This window comes from Fomitiporia mediterranea (genome assembly GCF_000271605.1).
Source record: "Fomitiporia mediterranea MF3/22 unplaced genomic scaffold FOMMEscaffold_3, whole genome shotgun sequence".
Taxonomy (NCBI): Eukaryota; Fungi; Basidiomycota; class Agaricomycetes; order Hymenochaetales; family Hymenochaetaceae; genus Fomitiporia; species Fomitiporia mediterranea.
Genome location: NW_006760388.1, coordinates 2,228,345 through 2,247,270, shown reverse-complemented (window position 1 = coordinate 2,247,270; position 18,926 = coordinate 2,228,345). Strand labels below are relative to the sequence as shown.

Sequence of the window (18,926 nt, the reverse complement as noted above, 5' to 3'; positions counted from 1 at the left end):
GCAAGCGCAGACGTGGAAGGCTGAAGAGTACTGTCTATTATTGTGTGTGGGAAAGTTGAATCATGAATGTGATAAAGGTCCGTCCGTGAATCTAATCTTATCTCCATAGGTTACCCTCCTCATGGCTGACTACCATTCATCACGTTTCATGCCGCCCTACCTTGGCTTTCTAACATTTCCACCATGTCCAACCCACGTCTATCGGTCACCTCCGTTTTCTACGGTGCAGTTATCAATCCACAGAACTTGAGAGAGTATGCTATCCTTCCTCGCGCTGTCATAGCTCTTGATCCTAGTGGAAACATAGCGTGGATTGAACACGACGTAGCCCCTAATGACATGCAGGATGTGATCAACCACAGGCTATCCGAAACTTATGTACCAGCTGGAAATGCTGCCCACGTCACCATTACAAGACTAGAAGATGGTGAATTCATCCTACCAGGATTTGTAGATACCCATACAGTGAGCTCTCACTTTGCAACTCCCGAGAAGCTCAGACTCACGAAATATTACCAGCACGCTCCTCAAGTGCCCAACACCGGAAGGTACGAGGCATGCTTACAATGGCATTCCGCTCGACTACAAATAAATGGATTACAGAGGCCAGCAGTATGAGCTGCTGGAGTGGCTAGACAAGATGACATTCCCAATGGAAGCTCGCTACCAAGATATCCTATTTGCGAAGAGAATATACACGGAGGTCGTTCGCCGGTTCATCGACTGCGGCGTGAGTGCACGAGAGTGACTATCCTTCCTTTAGGTTACTCACGGAATTTTATAGACTACTACGTGCTGTTATTACGGTAGTGTCCATCTGGAGGCCACGAAAACCCTAGCAGATATTGTTCTGGATTTCGGTAAATTATCTGGTTCCCATATATCGAGCATTGTTCTGATAAATGTTCATCAGGACAGCGTGCTCTCGTCGGTGTACGTACTTTATGCAAAAGCATTTCGCTGGATACTAAAAGCTTCATCCAGAAATGTTGTATGGATAGAGAATGTCCAGACGATGTCCGAGATTATTCTGCAGGTGCCTCCGTCGAAGAAACAAAGGAACTAATAGCATACATCCGTTCACTCAAATCCGACTTAGTTCAGCCAGTGATTACTCCTCGCTTTGCCATAAGCTGTACGAACGAGCTACTTCGCGGGCTTGGCGACCTGGCCAAATTAGATAGCACACTTGCCATTCAGACGCATATATCCGAAAATAAAGGAGAAATCATTCTGACGCAGGCGTTGTTCCCAGACTGTCCTACCTATACCTCGGTGTATGATACCTACGACCTTCTTGGCAAGAGGACGATTTTAGCGCACGGTGTACGTTTGGAGGATGAGGAGCTACAACTCATAAAGAAGAAAGGCGCAGGTATAAGTCATTGCCCTACGAGTAACTTCAATATCAGGAGCGGTATGGCAAAGGTAGGCGAGATGCTCGATAGAGGAATCAAGGTAACTACTTTCCATTATATTAGTCTACGAAGAAAAGACATCAAAATCATTTTCGCAGGTCGGCCTCGGAACTGACGTATCAGGAGGGTATTCTCCCTCGATCCTTACTGCCATCCAACACGCCTCCATTTGTTCCAAAATGGTCGCAGTCCAATCCGAAATAGATGTGGATGTAGGCGCACCCGAACGTCCTGGTTTCGCGAACAAGCAACTCCCAATCGCAACGCTTCTCTATCTAGCAACACTCGGTGGTGCTTCTCTTTGTTGTATGGAAGACAAGATCGGCTCTTTCGCACCTGGCAAGAGCTTCGACGCACTTATCGTCAGCGCACGTCCTGAAACGGGGAACCCGTCGATGTGGAGCTTGTCTGATGAGTTTTTGGAAATTTGTAGCACTTCTCGACCTCGTGGAGGAAGCGAAGCGAAACAGGCTTTAGATGCGTTGCTTGAGCGTTTCCTGTTCTGTGGTGATGATAGAAATATACTCAAGGTGTTCGTGCAAGGTAGATGCATTGGTGGAAAGTCATCTCGATCTTAGAGGAATCGGATAGATCATATACAGAGGATGCATTGGATACAATATATAATACATTTGATTACGGATAGTGCTGTAAGAGTACAAATTGCAAATAATTATCCTTGATGCGTGAGTATCGTCAAGATGAAATATCTTTGTGCTTGAAGTCGCCAAATTCCCATTTGTAACATTCCGAATCCTGTTCAAGTATCACGATCAGCAACACAACTGAAGCGTAGGACAATTCATGCTACTTACAAGACAGTCCGGGTCTTCATCCACCGCTAGCGGCACATGTCTTCCAGGCTCCCATTCCCGCTCATCAGCGAGTACAACAGTAACAATTTCACGAATCGTATGTTTCGTCACATCTGACGCACGCCAGCCATACGCTCCCATCGTATCATACACAATTTTCTTTCCAAGATGACATGTCGTCTCGAGTGCATATCCAGATTGTGCACAGACGCTCCCGATACCGGTACAAGCACCTTGTGGAATTGGGTCTGCGTTGTGGTAGACGTGCGTGACGGGTGTTTGTGGAGGTAGAGATAGGTGGAGTCGTTGAGCGGCGAGTAGTTCGCCTGGGGATTCGAATGCTACTGAAGGAACTCCGAACGTTGTGCCGAGGAGAGCTGCTAAGGCACCTCCTAGCGAATGACCGGTGAGCCAAATGTTGGCGGATGGGTAGAGGCTAGTTAAGTTCCTATACAGATTCTATTAAAATAATTTATCAGTAATTAAAAATTAAAAATTAAAATGTGAAGTATCGAAGTAGATCAAACTTACAACCCCAACAGAATAAAACAAACTGTCTTTCATCAGCGCTTCTGACAAACACGTGTTATCACATCTCCAATGCTTGGAGAAGCAATCACAGACAGTGCTAAATATCCAAGAAATATCCACACGAGCGCAACAGCACGAAAATAATAAATTGTCGTTGAATTTATCCTTCTTGGAGGTTGGTCCTTGGATAGTTGTACCCTTTATAGACAAGATAATCGTTGAATTATCAGATGATGCGAATATGTGTCCGCGGAAGCCGTCTGCGGTGTCTTCCCAACCGAATGGGAACGACTGCAAGAAAATAGGTAAACAAACAAAGCGTTTCACCGTTTGCACAGCAACTCACTTCGTTCCATGCGCCATCGAGATCATACCAGTTCTTCCTTCCAGGGAGCGCGTAGGCATTTCCGGACATCATTGCGAGTTGTTGGAGTGTATGCCTGTTCTCGATATCAGGACCTTCGATTTCTACTTCCTCCCATTCGACGTGCACGTCCTCAGGATTGAATCGAGCATCCGGGAATGCATCATTCGACCGTGGCCTATAGACCGACGTCGGACGTGTCATGAGAGTTACCGTCGGGTATTCATTCGGGTCTTGCTTATCCTGCACAATGAATTGAACATCATCACTTTCCAGTAGACGGGTTGAATGATCCTTCTGGACGTGAAACGTGAGGAGGTTAGGCCGTTCCGTGCTAACTGGCGGAGACCTCTTCGATACTACGAAATACGTCCAGAACGCAAGTAGAGCAGAGATCAGCCCGATTGCAAGTCTCCAGCGCATTGCGATTGTTAGCATTGTAGAGACATTTGAAAACTTGAAGTCCAAGTTGACCGCAGTAAGCAGGGAGGAATTGATCACGACGCACGTGCTGCTACGCGACTGCTTCTGAGAGGCATCCAAAAGAGGCATGTCGATCAGTCCGACATTTATTACTGCATTAGAGTTAGACTCTCTCAACTCAAGGAGCTCCTCGACCCCTATAGTGTCGACCACGACGCAGGGCCATACAGAACTTCGGAATTAACTCTGTTGTGCTTCTGCTGCAATCACATCGTCACGCCTGTATACCATCTTCATTCTTTCACTCTTTGCACCCTGATGATTTCATGACTTACGACCTGACACATACATATACCAGACGACGCAGAAATGCACCACCGCCAACGATTGGACTCTCCCCCTCCACCTTCACATTTCCGTAGACCGTGGTCTCCTCAGGAGCTTGAATCATACAGCAGGAGTACAGCGCAGCGCTTGCGGCGTCAACCTTCAGACGCTAATGCATCTCTTGAGGTTCTTGACCTTGCAGACTATAGCGGAATGCTCTCAAGATACCCCGACACTAGGCATAATATTTATGCCGCCAACGATGCGACTTATTATCCAGAATACCCAGCAACTCCACCGAGGACGCTCTCTCTTGCAAATCGAGGATCACTTCCCGCTGCTAGTACTAACCCGCCATCCCTTGTTTCGGGCGTAACCTCGACGTCACATACGCATTCTCCTCGATTACACACCCCTCCGCCTTTACATCGACCGTTTTCCCTTCCCCCTACTCAGTTCTCACGGTCCCCTCCTGCGAGTAATTCTGGTCGTTCCCACAATTATCCTTGGCTTGTAGAACCTCAAGTTTCCAATGAGCATGACGAAGAGATAGACACGTCTGCATTTCCAGATTGGTCACGGAATTGGTACAGGAACCAGAAGTCCACAAACGCGATGGCTGATCCTTACGCTCCTATCCCTACTTTTGATCCCGCACTTCTACCTTCTGTACGCGACAGCCTCGATGGTTATTATCCGGCACAGCCCTACGCATCGTCCAGCGGCTCCCATCGCAACCTTCTCCCTTGGTCCCCTCAGGACGACGGAGGTACGGGCGCGCGCGTCACTCCTGAAATGAAGGAGGAACGGATGCGGATGCTTGAACGTGAATTTGGTCGAACTGGTGCAAAACAAGGGGAATGGTACCGTGGGACGAAAGTGATTGGCAGTGTCAATGAGAAGGGGAACATTATAACCCCTGGTCCGAAGAAACGTATTATTGTGAGATGGGCTCAAGGGACCTTCGCGCTGGGTGCTTCCATTGCCTCGTTATATTCTGCCCTTGTAAGTTATAGATCTTAATGCATAATCGGAGATGACGTTCTGAAACGCTGAGTTCGGTTTTCTTAGATATTGAAACCCGTCGGAAGCCCACCGCCAAGGGGCACAGTCCCTGCATATCTGCTCTACTTCCTTTGCGTCGTCAGCGTCATTCTCCTGCTGTATATGTTCGTGTTCCGTCCGTGTTGCTGCTCGGGAAAACGTGCTCGGAAGGCGCAACAGGAAGGACCAGGAGGAATGATGGTTCTACCTGTCCAGCAGCTGCCCGGAGCGCCAGGTAAGAAAAAGAAAAAGAAGAAAGGCAAGAAGAAAGGGGAAGACAATGACGCTGGTAGTGTTTCTGTGAACCTTATTGTCGATCCGACTATGTTCGGGAACTTCGGGCGTCGTGACGAAGAGAAAGAGGATAACGATGAGACTGGCGAGGCTTCAGAGGGACCAGGAGGGAGGCGACGTGGATTATTCGAGGGGCTTGCGATGGAACAACAATGGATCGAGGCGCGGAAGAATCTGAAGCGCCTGCTTTTCTTTGATATCGCCCTTACATTCATCTGGGGAGCCGAACTTATTGTCATTCTTCTCGGGAAGCGCTGTCCTGTTGGGCAATTTGAGGGCTGGTAAGCTTGACGCAGTTGTTCCCCCATGAAGGACGTATTAACTGATGAACTTACCTAGGTGCGACGGATACAATGTCGCGACTGCTCTAGCTGCATTTCTGGCTGTTTCATTTGGGTTCAGTGGTTTCTTTGACATTAAGGACCTGCATCTGAGCAAGGCATCTCCACGGACGCGGACATGATTTTTTGTTCTCGAGTTTCTCCATTTATTATGATTTAATCTGATGCATATATTTTATCTGTAATGCTGTGTTGTTCCAGATGGACAGACTTGCTCTCATTCTCATGACTTACGATATTTGATGACCTGTATCTCTCTTTCCGTTACCTGCATGATTTGAGTTTTTCTTTTGCATGTTCTTTGTCAATCCACTTCTTGCGCATCATGACATTACCGAAATGTGTACAAGACAGTGATCGAATCTATACTTAATCTAAGGCACCTTTTAAGAATATTGTAGCAAATATAAGGTCCTTTACACGGCTTTTCTGCAAATGTATTCAAGTAATTATGGCTACTATTGAGATCGAGGCTCTTTAATGATTTGAATTTTTGTAGTGAATTAAGTTATATGCAAGTCGCATTAAAGACTCAGAAAAAGTGGATTTTCTCTTTGAAAGAAGACACAAGTTGCCAAATACAGGAATGAGAATATATTACTATATATGGAGGTGACGAACACTTTTCAGAGGGGGCTGTGCATTAACACCTTACCAGATTAGATTACGAACAAAAGTGTGATGGAGTAAAAGTGATGGATAGTCTCTCTAGACTCTAGGTTTGCTGGGCGAATACTGGCCTAGCCGTTCGCCACCTGCCACCCTCTGCTTCATTCTAATCGCCACCAGCATTCAGAAGTTCACGCTATTTATTCAGCAGTCCAGGGTACATCGAGCACTGCATGTTGCTGACAAGCTTGGAACGTACCAATGTCGACCGCCTCTCCTTCACCCTCGCAACGGCTAACTGACATATCAGATGCCACCCATGTTAAACCGTCACGCTCGCAGACCTCCCTTGACGATGTGCCGAACGCACGCAGTTCAGACGTGGAGCTGCCACCAGAAATATGGCTCAGAATCTTTGACTTTCTTGTCTACATTCCGGGTATCCTTGATATTTCAAACGTACGTGCGATTGAAGCATATGCGGAAGATAACGAAGGTATCATTTTGCATGGACTCTACAACGAAGCTATGAGCATGAAGCTTGCAATCAGCCTGGTCTCACGGTCATGGCGAAGACTCATCTTACCGTTCCTATTCGAGTATGTGATCATTAGGAGCGCTCGTCAAGCTCGAGTGGTCGCAGACGTCTTGTCTCGCTTTCACCAGGCACAAGGCGAAGAGAAATACTATGGACGGTGGACAAAACGCGTGGAAGTAATCATACAAGATGATCACTGGGAACAAGACAGTATAGATGCTTTGGTTACTATTCTACGGCTTGCTCCAAATATTCTCGTATTCTCGGATTTCTTTAGTACGGGTAGATTGCCTAACCATGCTACGCGAAACGTCGTCAATGTGCTGCATTCTCTGTCCGAAAAAGGGCGTCTTCGAAGAATTGAGTGTTCCGGCGTCCTTGGTGTTTTTCGCCTTTATACACTGCTCTGCGGTACGCCGTCACTCCAAGTCCTGATTACGAGACAGCTGTTACGGTATCCTATCACTTTACCCAATCTCCGTATACTGGTTGTCAGAAAGTCAGACCTTATTCTTCCCTATAAGCTCAGTATTTTGAATGCACCAAGCCTACATGGTCTTGTACTACACGGCAACGCTTTGAACCCTCTGACTGGATGCCCTCCAACCTGCACGATCATTCCCTACCCAAACTTGAAACATCTACGATGCCTCTATCTGGATGATAAGCTCTTGCCCCTCTCGCTCTTCCGCATCGCGGAGACGCCAGAGATAACGTCTTTAACGCTGGATTTCGGGCAGAGGCCCCTTGTCAAGGACCTGGAGAGAATTCGGATTAAACATCAAACGTTAGAAAGAATCAACTTGGTTAGGTTCCCAACTTTTAGCTATAGATTGGATCCCAGCTGCGAAATGGAAGGACAGCAGTACGTTTCTGGATTCCTCGAAGCACTGCTGAAGCGGGATGACATTCCATCTCTGCGAACCATTGGGTTTCACCGTCCCCGAAGTCATTTCGATACTGGCGACTTTACCAAATATGTTCCTACAAGGACACAAGTATCAACTGCCGAATTTTGGGAGAATTTCATTGCCCTATGCAAGTCCCGTGGTGTTAACGTCGAGACTTCGGTTGGTGCGAGCAACCAGTTCTGGGGAATATGGGAGCCTTTCCATGTCGGTTTGCTGCCTCATCAGTTTGCTGGCCCAGCAGCAACTTACCACGACAGTGATTTAGATGAGCATCTGTTTGGCTAGTTATGTAGGTTTATCGGAATATATATGATTTAATATATTCATAGTATTTGTGCAATATATGGTACATGGCAGACTTCATTTAATTTTGAATGCATATGATATGTATTATTACAGTAATTACCAATGCCGCGTCGTTCCAGATGAACGGACTTGCCGATGCTCTTATGAACTTACGATATTGATGACATATATCCCTCTTTCCGCTACCTGCATGTTTTGACTCTTGTTTTACACGTTCACTATCGGTTCACTTCTTGCGTACGACGAATATCGAAGTGATCGACATCTCTCTATGTTTGCTGGGCTAATACTAGCCTAACCGTCCGCCACCCGCCACGCTCCGCTTCACTCCGACCATCATCGTTCCGAAGCTCAGCTCTTATACGACATACCAGGGCACGACCAGCATTGTATGTTGTTGACAACGTTGGTTCTTACCAATGTCAACAGCCTCTCCTTCGCCCTCTCCACTGCTCGCCGACATACTAGATGCCACTCAAGTTAAACTGTTAGGTTCTCAGGCTTCCCTCGACGATGTGCCGAAGGCGTACAATTTTGACGCGAAACTGCCGCCAGAAATATGGCTCAGAATCTTTGACTTTCTTGTCTACATTCCGGGTATCCTTGATATTTCAAACGTACGTGCGATTGAAGCATATGCGGAAGATAACGAAGGTATCATTTTGCATGGACTCTACGACGAAGCTATGAACGTGAAGCTTGCAATCAGTTTGGTTTCACGGAAATGGCGAAGGCTCGTCTTGCCATTCCTATTCGAGTATGTGATCATTAGGAGCGGACGTCAAGCCCGAATGGTCGCAGACGCCCTGTCTCGCCTTCACCAGGCACAAGGCGAAGAGGAATACTATGGGCGCTGGATTAAACGTGTGGAAGTAATCCTACAAGATCATTATTGGGAACAAGACAGCATAGATTCTCTGGCTACTGTTCTACGGCTCGCTCCAAATGTTCTAGTGTTCTCAGACTTCTTCAGCACGGGCAGACTGCCTAACTATGCCACTCGTGGCGTCGTCAAGACGCTTCATTCTCTTTCTGAAAGGGGACGCCTTCGAAGGATTGAGTGTTCCAGCGTCTTTGGTGCTTTTCGTCTTCATACACTGCTCTGTGGCACTCCGTCACTCCAAGTCCTGATCACGAAACAGCTATCTTCGCATCCTATTACTTTGCCTAATCTACGTATACTGGTGATCAGAAAGTCAGATGCTATTCTTGCCTACAAGCTTGGTAACTTGAACGCACCGAGTCTACATAGTCTCGTACTACATAACAACGCCTTGAACCCTTTGACTGGATACCCCCCAACCCGCACAAGCATTCCATACCCAAATCTAAGACATCTGCGCTGCCTTCACATGGATGAGAGGCTATCACCTCTTTCGCTCTTCCGTATCGCGGAGACGCCGGGACTGACTTCTTTGACGCTGGATTTTGGGCAGAGGCCTGTCGTCAAGGACCTGGAGAAATTCCGGGTCAAACATCAGACATTAGAAAGGATCGACTTGGTTAGGCTTCCAACGTTCAGCTACAGATTGGATCCCAGCTGCGATCTTGAAGGACAACGCTTCGTATCTGGATTCCTCGAGTCGTTGCTGAAACGGGATGACATTCCATATCTACGAACTATTGGATTTCTCCGTCCTCGAAGTTACTTCGATACTGGTGACTTCACTAAATATGTTCCTGCAAGAGCACGGGCGTCAACTGCTGAGTTTTGGGAGAATTTTATCTCCCTCTGCAAGTCCCGTGGTGTCAATGTCGAGGCTTCGGTGGGTGCGAGTGACCATTTCTGGGGAATATGGCAGCCTTTCCACATAGGACTGTTGCCTCAACGGCAACTTACTACGGCAGTGATTTAGACGAGCGTTTATTTGGATATCTTGTGTAGATTTATTGGAATATGTATAATTTAATATATGCGTATTATTTGGTCAAATTATGGTGACCGGCAATTCCCGTTTACCTCAATCGCGTCTCCTTGAAGGGTTTCATCGTCATCATATCTCGCAATGACTGTGTTAAGGTGCTCTTTGTCTGCCCACAATGACATCCGCATATTCTCATGCGATTTTGGCTCTAACGCTTGAGAACTTCTATGAAATACCGGATTTCCTGCCTGCGATAGCAGAGGCAACAGAACGAACTTCGGAACGACTGCTCATTATCTTGTTCTCGAGACTGTTTAATGCAAACGCGAAACTGAGCCATACAGGAACCTGGAATGAGGTGCAGACACTTCTGGCTTCTGTTTATGTGGAATCTACGCGTGCTGCGCAAAAGTTGGATAGGATACTCATGGATGTGGACGTACTGTTGAAGGGCTTTGATGCGGAAGTATGTGTCGACAGTAAGGATGGGTGGCAAGGTTTATTCCTCCTAGAAGGCGGTATGTCAGCCAGCCGATATCACAACATTACTTGAAGTTGATGATGCATCTGTTAGATTCGACGGCTTATCCACTACCTCAATGGAGTTCGACTCTTCGCATAACGCATCTGAAGTCAACGAACGCTCCACCATTAGAAGTCCCCAGTGCTACTGAGAAGAACACTATGAATCCCTCGACCTTTCCCATTATCGCCTTGGGTGGGACGTTCGACCATCTTCATTCAGGTCATAAAATACTCCTCAGCATGGCAGCGTGGATTGCACATGAGAAGGTTATCGTCGGCGTCACAGGTACTTACCTTTTTTTTTCTCTCTCATCCGCATGGGTTGCATCATACTTACCTGGTTGCACGTAGATGACAAGCTACTTCAAAAGAAAGTAAACAAAGATGTTATAGAACCTTTAGACCTTCGGATAGAACGCGTTCGAAGGTTTATGGAATTTTTCAAACCGGGTCTTGTCTACGATGTCGTTCCTATCGATGACGTCTACGGGCCTACAGCGGTAGATCCGAATATCCAAGTTCTTGTAGTAAGCAAAGAAACCCTGGGAGGTGCTTCGGCCAGTGGGTGACCTTTCATATATATCTGTCTCGGCACAGAGAGGTGCGTAATTTTCTGACGTTTATAATTACGTTTATTCTAGTCGCGAAGCTACGTGAAGAGAAGAAATATCCGGCATTAGAATGCTTCGTTATAGACGTCATATCAGCTACTTCGGCTAACCTCGACTCTGAGGATATGGAGATGCTCCGGCAAGCGAAGATGAGCAGCACGTTCATCCGAGAATATCTCGTTGCTCGTCGGGCATCAAAGCAGTAGAATTAAAAAAATTGTTCTAGGTTGGTTCTTCTCCGTTCAGGCTCGACGGAAATACTGATGGTGGCTAGATGGATATTTTAGAATGTATTTGTATCATTGCGATAGTATCACCGTCTTACATGGGCGGCTACTGTCGCGATTCGAAGTGTTGAGGCCGTAGCGCAAAGTTGTGATGCGCCCGTTCTGTTCCCTTCGTCTTGTGAAGCCATCAAGGATCTCTCGGGATTGAGAGCTCATTTTCTTGCGGTGTCCCTGTGTGCTTGATTTCCTATAGCGGAAAATTCATTCGCTCAACAAAGTTACAAACGTCAAAAGACATGTGTGAGCTTTTAACTTTTCTCAATTCACATTCCGGCAAGAAAACCCACGTACAACGCACCGGATTCACAAAGGGAAGGCACAAAGGACCAGCAAATGGGCTCTGAAGTGTACATGGCTTTTCACAAATATATTGGTAATATACTTTAAGCATATGAGTATTGCGGCGTTCCGACTTTCTTCGACTTCCTGCGTCTTCTGCACTTCCAGGCGGCTTGTCCGCAGGCAAGTTGTCATCTTCTGGTAATAGAGTCAGACGTGAATGAATGCATGTGTACTTCGGGCTTACTAAACGTTGTTCGTGGGCCTATCATCTTGTATTTGCCGGTATCCTAGTCCTCGGTCTACGCGCGAATCTGGAGTTATGTATCTGACCTATAAGAAGGATGAGCTGATCTGGGGGTGCAGTGTGTCTGTCCGGGGATTGCTGTCGTGTGCCCACCACAAATATAAGCTTTGGGAGGAAGGGCGGATCTATCTTACGGGGATGATCTCGCGGTTTGCCACTCATCGGTGCAGCTTTTGATTGAAACGACCTTATTTGTACTCGTAGGTGGCAGGGAAGAGGCCCTTGAGTGGATAGTGAAACAGCTTCGCTGAATTGAGTGGGTGGGATGCTCGGGTTGATATGTCGAGACGTCAGACGCCGAGAGCTAACTGTAATTTCTTGGAGGACTTCTTAGCCACCGCCCGCATAATGATTTGGAGCGCATTACACTCCAGGCGCCTCGCGTGAATGATTTTAAGACATTAATGCGTTGTTTCAGCCTGTATTCGGCGTTTTAAAGCTGAAGCAAAGGTAAGGTCTGGGATTTTGAAATGCTATGTGCACGTGTGTATGTGCTTCGTATGCTCGTCGAGATGAGACTTCTGGTTCCCTCCGATGCGTCTTGAAGTGACAGGTAAGGAACTAAGACTCGCCGTGGCCATGCGCCTCGGCCGAGATTCTAGCACATAAAGCTATAAGTCTTTGCGTGCTAATGAAAGAAAGGATGATGCAGAAGAGATCGTCGCTGGGACGGCACTGGCAGATGATTCGCTGCTCCATGACATCGTTCTTGTTCTTGCATGCGTTGTTCATATACTATTGTTCGCGTTGGTGCATCCGAGAAGAACTCTCCGGGGCGTTGCTGAGCCCACTTGCACGTCGGTGCCGTCAGTCTTCCGTGATCGAGCGCGCAAAGAGGAAACTACGCGATCATATGTACCTTTCCCGTCGTAGACCGACTTCCTACCTCAATAAATAACCGCGTAGAGAATGAAAGGAAACTCGGTAACGCGATGATGCATGGCAGACAGTTTCAGGGGTGACTTTGTGAGTGAAATTAGCTACCCAAGACAGCCATTTCATTTGAGCTTCGTGGGTGAAAGGTTGCGCCCGATCCCTAGTATATTACGGGTGCAAAGCTTCGGATAACACGGGATCCCGTTCGTACAGGAAACGTCGTTGAGTTAGCATGCATCCAATCGGCTGGCTGCGGCAGAGCATGGACATGACGATGCTAAGTAGCAGCAGGGCTATAATAAATGTCCAACTGGCGATAAGTCTGCATTACATCTTCCCTTATTTCGTTTGATAGATGGGGGATGTCTGATATGCAATCGAAGGCTGAAATAATAATGAGGTCAAAGCCATCGGATTGTCATATGCATATGGATGGTGCCAGCGATCACGGATGCGCGGTGATTTTGCGCTGGGAAATCGGAGGAAGTAAATGGCGCATATGCATAAAGTGAAAGGCACACATGGAGTAGGTAGCGTGCCTCAGTGTATGCTTCTTTATGCGTTCCAGTTGGGGGTCTGGGATGCGAAGGGCGACGGAAAGGAAGGCAACGGCAATCAGCCAAGGACGTCAACGGTCAGCCGGATGTGCTGGGATTGTGAGAAATGTGCGTATTGCTAGGGAAGCAAAGTAGGGACGGACAGACGGGGCCTCGGCAGACAGACCAGATGGAGGATCTGGTCACTGCTTTTCGGTGCGTTGTACGCGGATAAAAACAAATATACGCTTGGCCGTCAACGATGAGCGATGCATGAATTTGTTACAGATTCATTCCGTTGTTGAGATATAGGCGAGAGGGATAGAAGCGAAGATGGAAAGCCGGCATACAGCAAAGTGTTTGGGTTGTAAATAAATATGAAAATCCTTTGAAACCTATGACGCGTGACTGCATGATTTAGCTTGACGCGCATATAGCCAGCTCAATCGATCCAAACTCGTCTCTGCATCTCTCTTCGATGCACAAACATGGGAAACACTTTGTACATGCCCGCTGGAGCATCAATGGATCAAATCTGTCGGTACTCGGTGTGGATTAAGAACGTATACGGAGTAACGGCGTGTACGAGAGAGTCGCTTGCGGAAGGGTGCATCGGGCCGTTGCCGGACTGACCGACTCTTCACATCCAAATCCGTATTCCATATTTTACTGCCAGCGACCTTGTTCGCTCTCCCCCTCCTTCCCCATCCTCCTCCACTTCCTCCTCTGTTTCGCCTTCACGACGCGTTAACCCGCTGTCGTTTCTTTGTTTCATTTCTCTCGTCGCTTTACTTTCTAGTCGCACCTTTCACCATGCCTTCTCTTCGACGAACTGTCTCTGAGTCGGCCACTTCGGTGCGCACAAGCCCATACCCAAGTGCGCTCTCGCTCTCTGCAGCGGGCGCTCTCAACGCGGGTATTCCGACCAGACCGCGTCGGACGGGCTCGGAAACGAGTGGACGTAGAGTACTTGCCGACATTGAGTGGTGGAGGATTTTGGACGGACAGCAGGAGGAGGATAATGACAACGCTAACGTTAATGAAAATGATCTGGAACGCGTTAACACACTCCAGCTTGGTCTGGTTGAGACCTTGCAGGAGTCTACAGGCGAACACGCAGCTGCAGCGGCAGTGATGGACGCAGTCGACGACGACACAGCACTCCGGGTCTCCGACGCGTCGCAAGGGGTCAGTTCCTTATGTGTCAATTGCAGATGATAGATTTCGTACTTACTCACCTTATCTGCGCTTGCCTACTTTTCGCATGACTAGGCCTCTTCATTGACGACTCCCTTCGCTGCTATGTCCATCTCTCCCGTGCCACCGATGACACCACCGCGTTCGCGTGCTGCATCCGAAGAGTCGACCTCGTCCGTCGAGTCTACGCCAGAATCATCTCCGCGCACGCCACTGTTGCGGTATGAAACACTCTTCATGGACGCACCTGCAATTAACTGCACGATCGCGGATGCAGATACAAGCATCGATTCTTGCGCATTGCTCCCACCGTTCGTCGGGCGCCCGAGCATGCTGAATGCTTTGCCCATGATGCGCTCCGTGTCCTTCGGCGGCTTCGATGCACCACGGGAATCTGCCGACGACCGTTTCGGCGATGTGATCTTTATCTAAGATCATGTATAAAGCAAGCCGCATATAGTCAACGCACGCTGTTATCCTCGCCTGTTCCACGCGCATTTTCTATCCTCCTTTTGCACGACACGCTTTCACGACCTGCGCATATACACAAGAACAATCACGCCATCTCGACGTTTCCTCTTGTTCCTCTATCTACAGACACATTCGTATCACGTTTGTTACGACAATCTGGTGCACGTTGCACAACCCACAACAACCGCTTATTCGCTTGCGCTAGGTGCCATGTCTCTATCACCATGTGCCTAACGATCTGCGGCGAAATGGTCCCTGGCCCCAGCCCAAAAGCAATCTTGACTTGCGCCAACCTTTTTTTGCCTTTCTTCACGACGTTTTATTTTCACGTTCTTCTTCGCTTTCATTGTATACTTTTTTGGCTTCTAACGTCCTGATGCGGACTTACGACTGATGACAGCCCACAATCTCCGCTACATTTTTGTTTCTCTTTCATCATTGCCTTGCATTTATATTTTTTTGACTTTCATCTGTGCAATGTGGGCTATGCCCGCGCTGCCGTAACGTCTTCACGTTTACGTTTATCTTCTACTCTCTTCACGACTTCTTTATCTTTTCTTCATGCTCTCCGTCTTAATGACCTCTTCCATTTATTTCTTGCTTTTAACGCCATTTATTCTTACATCTTGCTTTGCAGTTTTATCTATCATATAGCTCGCGCTCGCTCGTCTTCATACCATCTCCCAACCCATATCAAACTGTCTCGTCTTGCCTTGTCTCTCGTCTGACTCTTTTCCTTTCTCGAAATCAAATGTAAAGATAGATATGCAAAACAAACCTACCTATCTCGTTTCTGTATCCGCGCTCGAAATATAACTCGAAATTTCTTGCGGAGACAATTCCTTTAACCTCACTTTCTGCTTCCTCCCTTTTCTCTCGCAACCTCGCTCTCACTGCCTCAGTTACAAATTGTTCTTTTTTGCTTTGTTGTTTGATTAACGACTCCATCACGACAAATTTATTTATTAACTGCCTTTCAAAGGCGCAGGGCGCAATCTCAGCATCTACATCTAGTTTCTCATTTTCCTCTTTTTCATTTATTTGTGTCATCAAATCCGTCTCGTTTCCCGTCTTCGTATCACTCTTCCATGCTATAGTGCGTTCCGCTACGCCTTCCACCTAGGCCTATCACGAAGATCTTTCTCACTGAGGATCTCTGATACACGCGCGTCTGTTCGACGTAACGTAACGTACGTGCTTCGTTTGAGTAAATTCGGTAAATAGGTGGCAGTACTAGTATAAGCATATTCAGTATAGCTACGTTTCGTTCCTGTACTGTGCTTTTTCGTACGCACGTAGCTAGCGGATGGATACGCTTTGGGCAGAATAGTTAATATATTACGGGTCTTTTTTTGACAAACACCGAGTTTGTGGTGGAATCAGTAGCAATAAGGAATTGAGAACTTCAATAGAAGAAGGGAAGTGATGGGAGTGAGAAGAGAAAAAGCTGAGGAAGTGAGAAAAGAAAAAGATAGAAATGCAGAAGAACAGGACTGGAGAACGTAAGGAGAAATCATCACTTGGGAATATGAATGTGGAATGCATAATACCGCGATCATCAGACAAAAAGGATACGGAGATACTGAAAGCACGAGATGAGCAGGAAGAGGACAAATGCATGACGATGCAAAAAGGAACTAACTCCACTCATAAAACGCGGAGATGACCGAGTAGAATTGCGTATTGGCACTGGCACTGGCGTTGGCACGACGTCCACAGGAACAAGATCGAAGACACATGTAGATACACGCATGCTCGGACAAAGGGCCTGGCTTCATACACACGTAGATAGAATCATGGAATCATACATCATCCGACACGGACGACGACGTGAAATTCATGCGGTACGGGTTGATGATCAGCGCGTACCAGAATACAAAAATACAAAACGAAAAAGAAAGGATGAAAATAAGGGAATAACCTCCGAGCCTGAGAGTGAGATTCTAGCACTCTGTGTCCGCCGGCATCACCGATTGAAACCAAGGAAAGTGGGCGGGCCGCCCACTCTACTGTATGGCGATTCTTGTAGTTTCCCGTATCGGAGGTCGACATGACCTGGTGCTTGACGCGAGAATTGGCCGTCGGGACCGCCTTGTCGAACAGCAGGAGGAGGCCCATTCCCTGGTCCAGATCCACCCTGTATGAAAGGTGGATTACCTCTGGGTCGCACTTGCGCTTGCGATAACGATTGCGCCGCGGGTGGAGGTGGAGGTGGTGCACCCGACGACTGCCCAGCCCGGGCCTTCCATGCTGAACGAATCGTATCTTTACGTGCCAAGAGCTGTCAACAGGTGAACAAAATACACCCGGGCGCAACATAGTTAATGATCCTGTCTCTCCACAAAATAGATGAATGAATAGTTTGCGCTGATCCACTTACATCTTCTTTCTCCACGCCGTCAATGATCGACTGTATGATGTTGTCAACTACGGACTTGTGGTTTCCATTTGGCTTATCATCTCGGAACCGCATGAATCGCCATCGCTTCTCTTTCGTCTCCCAGAATACTTCGACGATGCGGTCGTCAACTTGTTCGCCGGAGGTCTTTAATCTACGGCGTACAACACGTCAGGATCATCATTCGGGTTGCATATAACGAGTGGACATACCTCTCCCATTCGTCGTCATCGATATAAAGCTCATCAAAAGGTTCGTAATTATCTCTCCCACCAATATAGGCATGCAAACCAAAGATAGGTTTCGCCGTGAAGTCAGGCTCATCCTTCCGTTGCGGATCCGGCGGGAAACGTAACACTAGCTTGAAGTCAATCGTATTCTCGGAAGGTGGCTTCCACTTGAGACTGGCAGGGTGGTAAAGCATGATTAACAGCGTCAAGGAGATGACGGGAAGGATTGCCTGCCTACATTTTGGGGTCGGTGCCGACTACATAAGGTGATTGCAGACACGTGTAGATCAAGCCGTCGTTTCCGTGCTGAAGCTTGGGGATGTCTTCGTTGAATACTTTTTCCAGTCCATATGATAGGTTCATCGGTTTGACTTTGATACTTAGTGAAACGTCGTCCGATAAGAATTGCATATACGATGAAACGTAGGAATGAATGACTCACTCGAAAAGTTGATTTTGTGCCATGTATGGATGGTCTTGCATCATCTTCTTGAATGGCTTGAAGAACCATTCTTGTAGCCTCTACCGAGCATAGGACTGTAAGTTCTTTTGGAGAACAAGCATATAGAGAGTGATCGGACGTACGCCATATCGCTTATCCAGAGTTCGGGACATGACATTCTGGTAATCTACGACTAAGCAATCGAATGCAAGGAATCGCAACGTATCCTATGAGTAGACAATTCAATTAAACTCAAGAATTCAGACACTAAAGGATTAGACTCTGACCTGCCTCGTCCTTGGGTCTGTATCAATAACCAATTCTCCATCGAGAATGGTAGAACCTAGTGGCTTCTTTGGATCCGCATGGTGAGGAAAGAAGAATCCGCTGATAACACGATAATTATTATGCCGGTCAATCTGAAGCATTGGACAAATAGCACAGAAGAACGCGTCAGCGACCCCCAGCCAACATGAGTTAGCGCATGTTACACGCACAAGGTATACATCTTGAGCACCATCAGGGTCGGTCAACACGAAGAACAGCACACGAATGCCGTCAGATTTCTCGCAAACCCAGTAGCTACAGTTAACATGAGAACAGAGAAGACAAACAAGCCAGAACGATACTAACTCTTCATGTTCGAGGACTTCAAGATCCTTCTTAGCGAAACTAACAGGCTGACTTCCAGGGAATCTACAAACAAGAACAGACTTGGTCGCAAGATTAAGCAAGTGGAAGACTATAAATACCTCGTGTTATTAACTTGACATAACTGTGCCACGATCCTTTGGAGGTTGTTAGAGAAACCTGGATCGAGAACTTCACCAGGGATGTCTGGTATTCGAGGAGTATGAGGCATAGAGCAGGTCAAGACTACGAAGCTCTTATGTAAGATTTCACTTGGTTAGGTCACGCCCCATCTTCACCGTACTTCAATTTAATTTTCAAGTGCATGGGCTCGAGAGCGCAGTACGTCGA

The 18,926-nt window shown here is 47.3% G+C and overlaps 9 protein-coding genes across 9 annotated transcripts; 6 read left to right on the top strand and 3 right to left on the bottom strand.

The window, feature by feature from the left end:
* Positions 1–183: 183 nt before the first annotated feature.
* On the top strand, positions 184–1,996 carry FOMMEDRAFT_139194 (guanine deaminase; the record flags this gene model as incomplete). Its single annotated transcript, XM_007263955.1, has 7 exons — positions 184–465; positions 520–548; positions 604–730; positions 785–860; positions 914–933; positions 985–1,458; positions 1,517–1,996. The coding sequence occupies 7 exons, from the start codon at positions 184–186 to the stop codon at positions 1,994–1,996; spliced, it is 1,488 nt and encodes a 495-aa protein (XP_007264017.1).
* Positions 1,997–2,078: 82 nt separating this feature from the next.
* On the bottom strand, positions 2,079–3,526 carry FOMMEDRAFT_104178 (alpha/beta-hydrolase). Its single transcript, XM_007263954.1, has 4 exons — positions 3,111–3,526; positions 2,765–3,055; positions 2,234–2,692; positions 2,079–2,174 (listed from the first exon to the last, which is right to left on the bottom strand). The coding sequence occupies exons 1-4, from the start codon at positions 3,330–3,332 to the stop codon at positions 2,115–2,117; spliced, it is 1,032 nt and encodes a 343-aa protein (XP_007264016.1). The 5' UTR covers positions 3,333–3,526; the 3' UTR covers positions 2,079–2,114.
* Positions 3,527–3,755: 229 nt separating this feature from the next.
* On the top strand, positions 3,756–5,969 carry FOMMEDRAFT_139193 (uncharacterized protein). Its single transcript, XM_007263953.1, has 3 exons — positions 3,756–4,883; positions 4,950–5,497; positions 5,556–5,969. Exons 1-3 carry the CDS (start codon positions 3,921–3,923, stop codon positions 5,677–5,679), a joined length of 1,635 nt encoding a protein of 544 aa, XP_007264015.1. The 5' UTR covers positions 3,756–3,920; the 3' UTR covers positions 5,680–5,969.
* Positions 5,970–6,427: 458 nt separating this feature from the next.
* On the top strand, positions 6,428–7,900 carry FOMMEDRAFT_153212 (uncharacterized protein; the record flags this gene model as incomplete). The annotated part of the gene is made up of 1 exon (XM_007263952.1): positions 6,428–7,900. One exon carries the CDS (start codon positions 6,428–6,430, stop codon positions 7,898–7,900), a length of 1,473 nt encoding a protein of 490 aa, XP_007264014.1.
* Positions 7,901–8,340: 440 nt separating this feature from the next.
* Positions 8,341–9,777, top strand: FOMMEDRAFT_153211 (uncharacterized protein; the record flags this gene model as incomplete). The annotated part of the gene is made up of 1 exon (XM_007263951.1): positions 8,341–9,777. One exon carries the CDS (start codon positions 8,341–8,343, stop codon positions 9,775–9,777), a length of 1,437 nt encoding a protein of 478 aa, XP_007264013.1.
* A 184-nt stretch (positions 9,778–9,961) lies between these two features.
* On the top strand, positions 9,962–11,128 carry FOMMEDRAFT_166182 (Nucleotidylyl transferase; the record flags this gene model as incomplete). The annotated part of the gene is made up of 4 exons (XM_007263950.1): positions 9,962–10,304; positions 10,361–10,597; positions 10,663–10,872; positions 10,953–11,128. The coding sequence occupies 4 exons, from the start codon at positions 9,962–9,964 to the stop codon at positions 11,126–11,128; spliced, it is 966 nt and encodes a 321-aa protein (XP_007264012.1).
* Positions 11,129–11,336: 208 nt separating this feature from the next.
* FOMMEDRAFT_166181 (uncharacterized protein) lies at positions 11,337–12,489 on the bottom strand (the record flags this gene model as incomplete). The annotated part of the gene is made up of 4 exons (XM_007263949.1): positions 11,822–12,489; positions 11,736–11,753; positions 11,508–11,686; positions 11,337–11,396 (listed from the first exon to the last, which is right to left on the bottom strand). The coding sequence occupies exons 1-4, from the start codon at positions 11,955–11,957 to the stop codon at positions 11,337–11,339; spliced, it is 393 nt and encodes a 130-aa protein (XP_007264011.1). The 5' UTR covers positions 11,958–12,489.
* A 1,432-nt stretch (positions 12,490–13,921) lies between these two features.
* Positions 13,922–15,770, top strand: FOMMEDRAFT_18106 (uncharacterized protein). The gene is made up of 2 exons (XM_007263948.1): positions 13,922–14,395; positions 14,480–15,770. The coding sequence occupies exons 1-2, from the start codon at positions 14,021–14,023 to the stop codon at positions 14,834–14,836; spliced, it is 732 nt and encodes a 243-aa protein (XP_007264010.1). The 5' UTR covers positions 13,922–14,020; the 3' UTR covers positions 14,837–15,770.
* Positions 15,771–16,293: 523 nt separating this feature from the next.
* FOMMEDRAFT_104172 (mRNA capping enzyme, alpha subunit) lies at positions 16,294–18,807 on the bottom strand (the record flags this gene model as incomplete). The annotated part of the gene is made up of 10 exons (XM_007263947.1): positions 16,294–17,156; positions 17,256–17,427; positions 17,486–17,677; positions 17,742–17,882; positions 17,946–18,025; positions 18,089–18,172; positions 18,233–18,364; positions 18,443–18,527; positions 18,579–18,641; positions 18,698–18,807. The coding sequence occupies 10 exons, from the start codon at positions 18,805–18,807 to the stop codon at positions 16,842–16,844; spliced, it is 1,374 nt and encodes a 457-aa protein (XP_007264009.1). The 3' UTR covers positions 16,294–16,841.
* Positions 18,808–18,926: the final 119 nt, after the last annotated feature.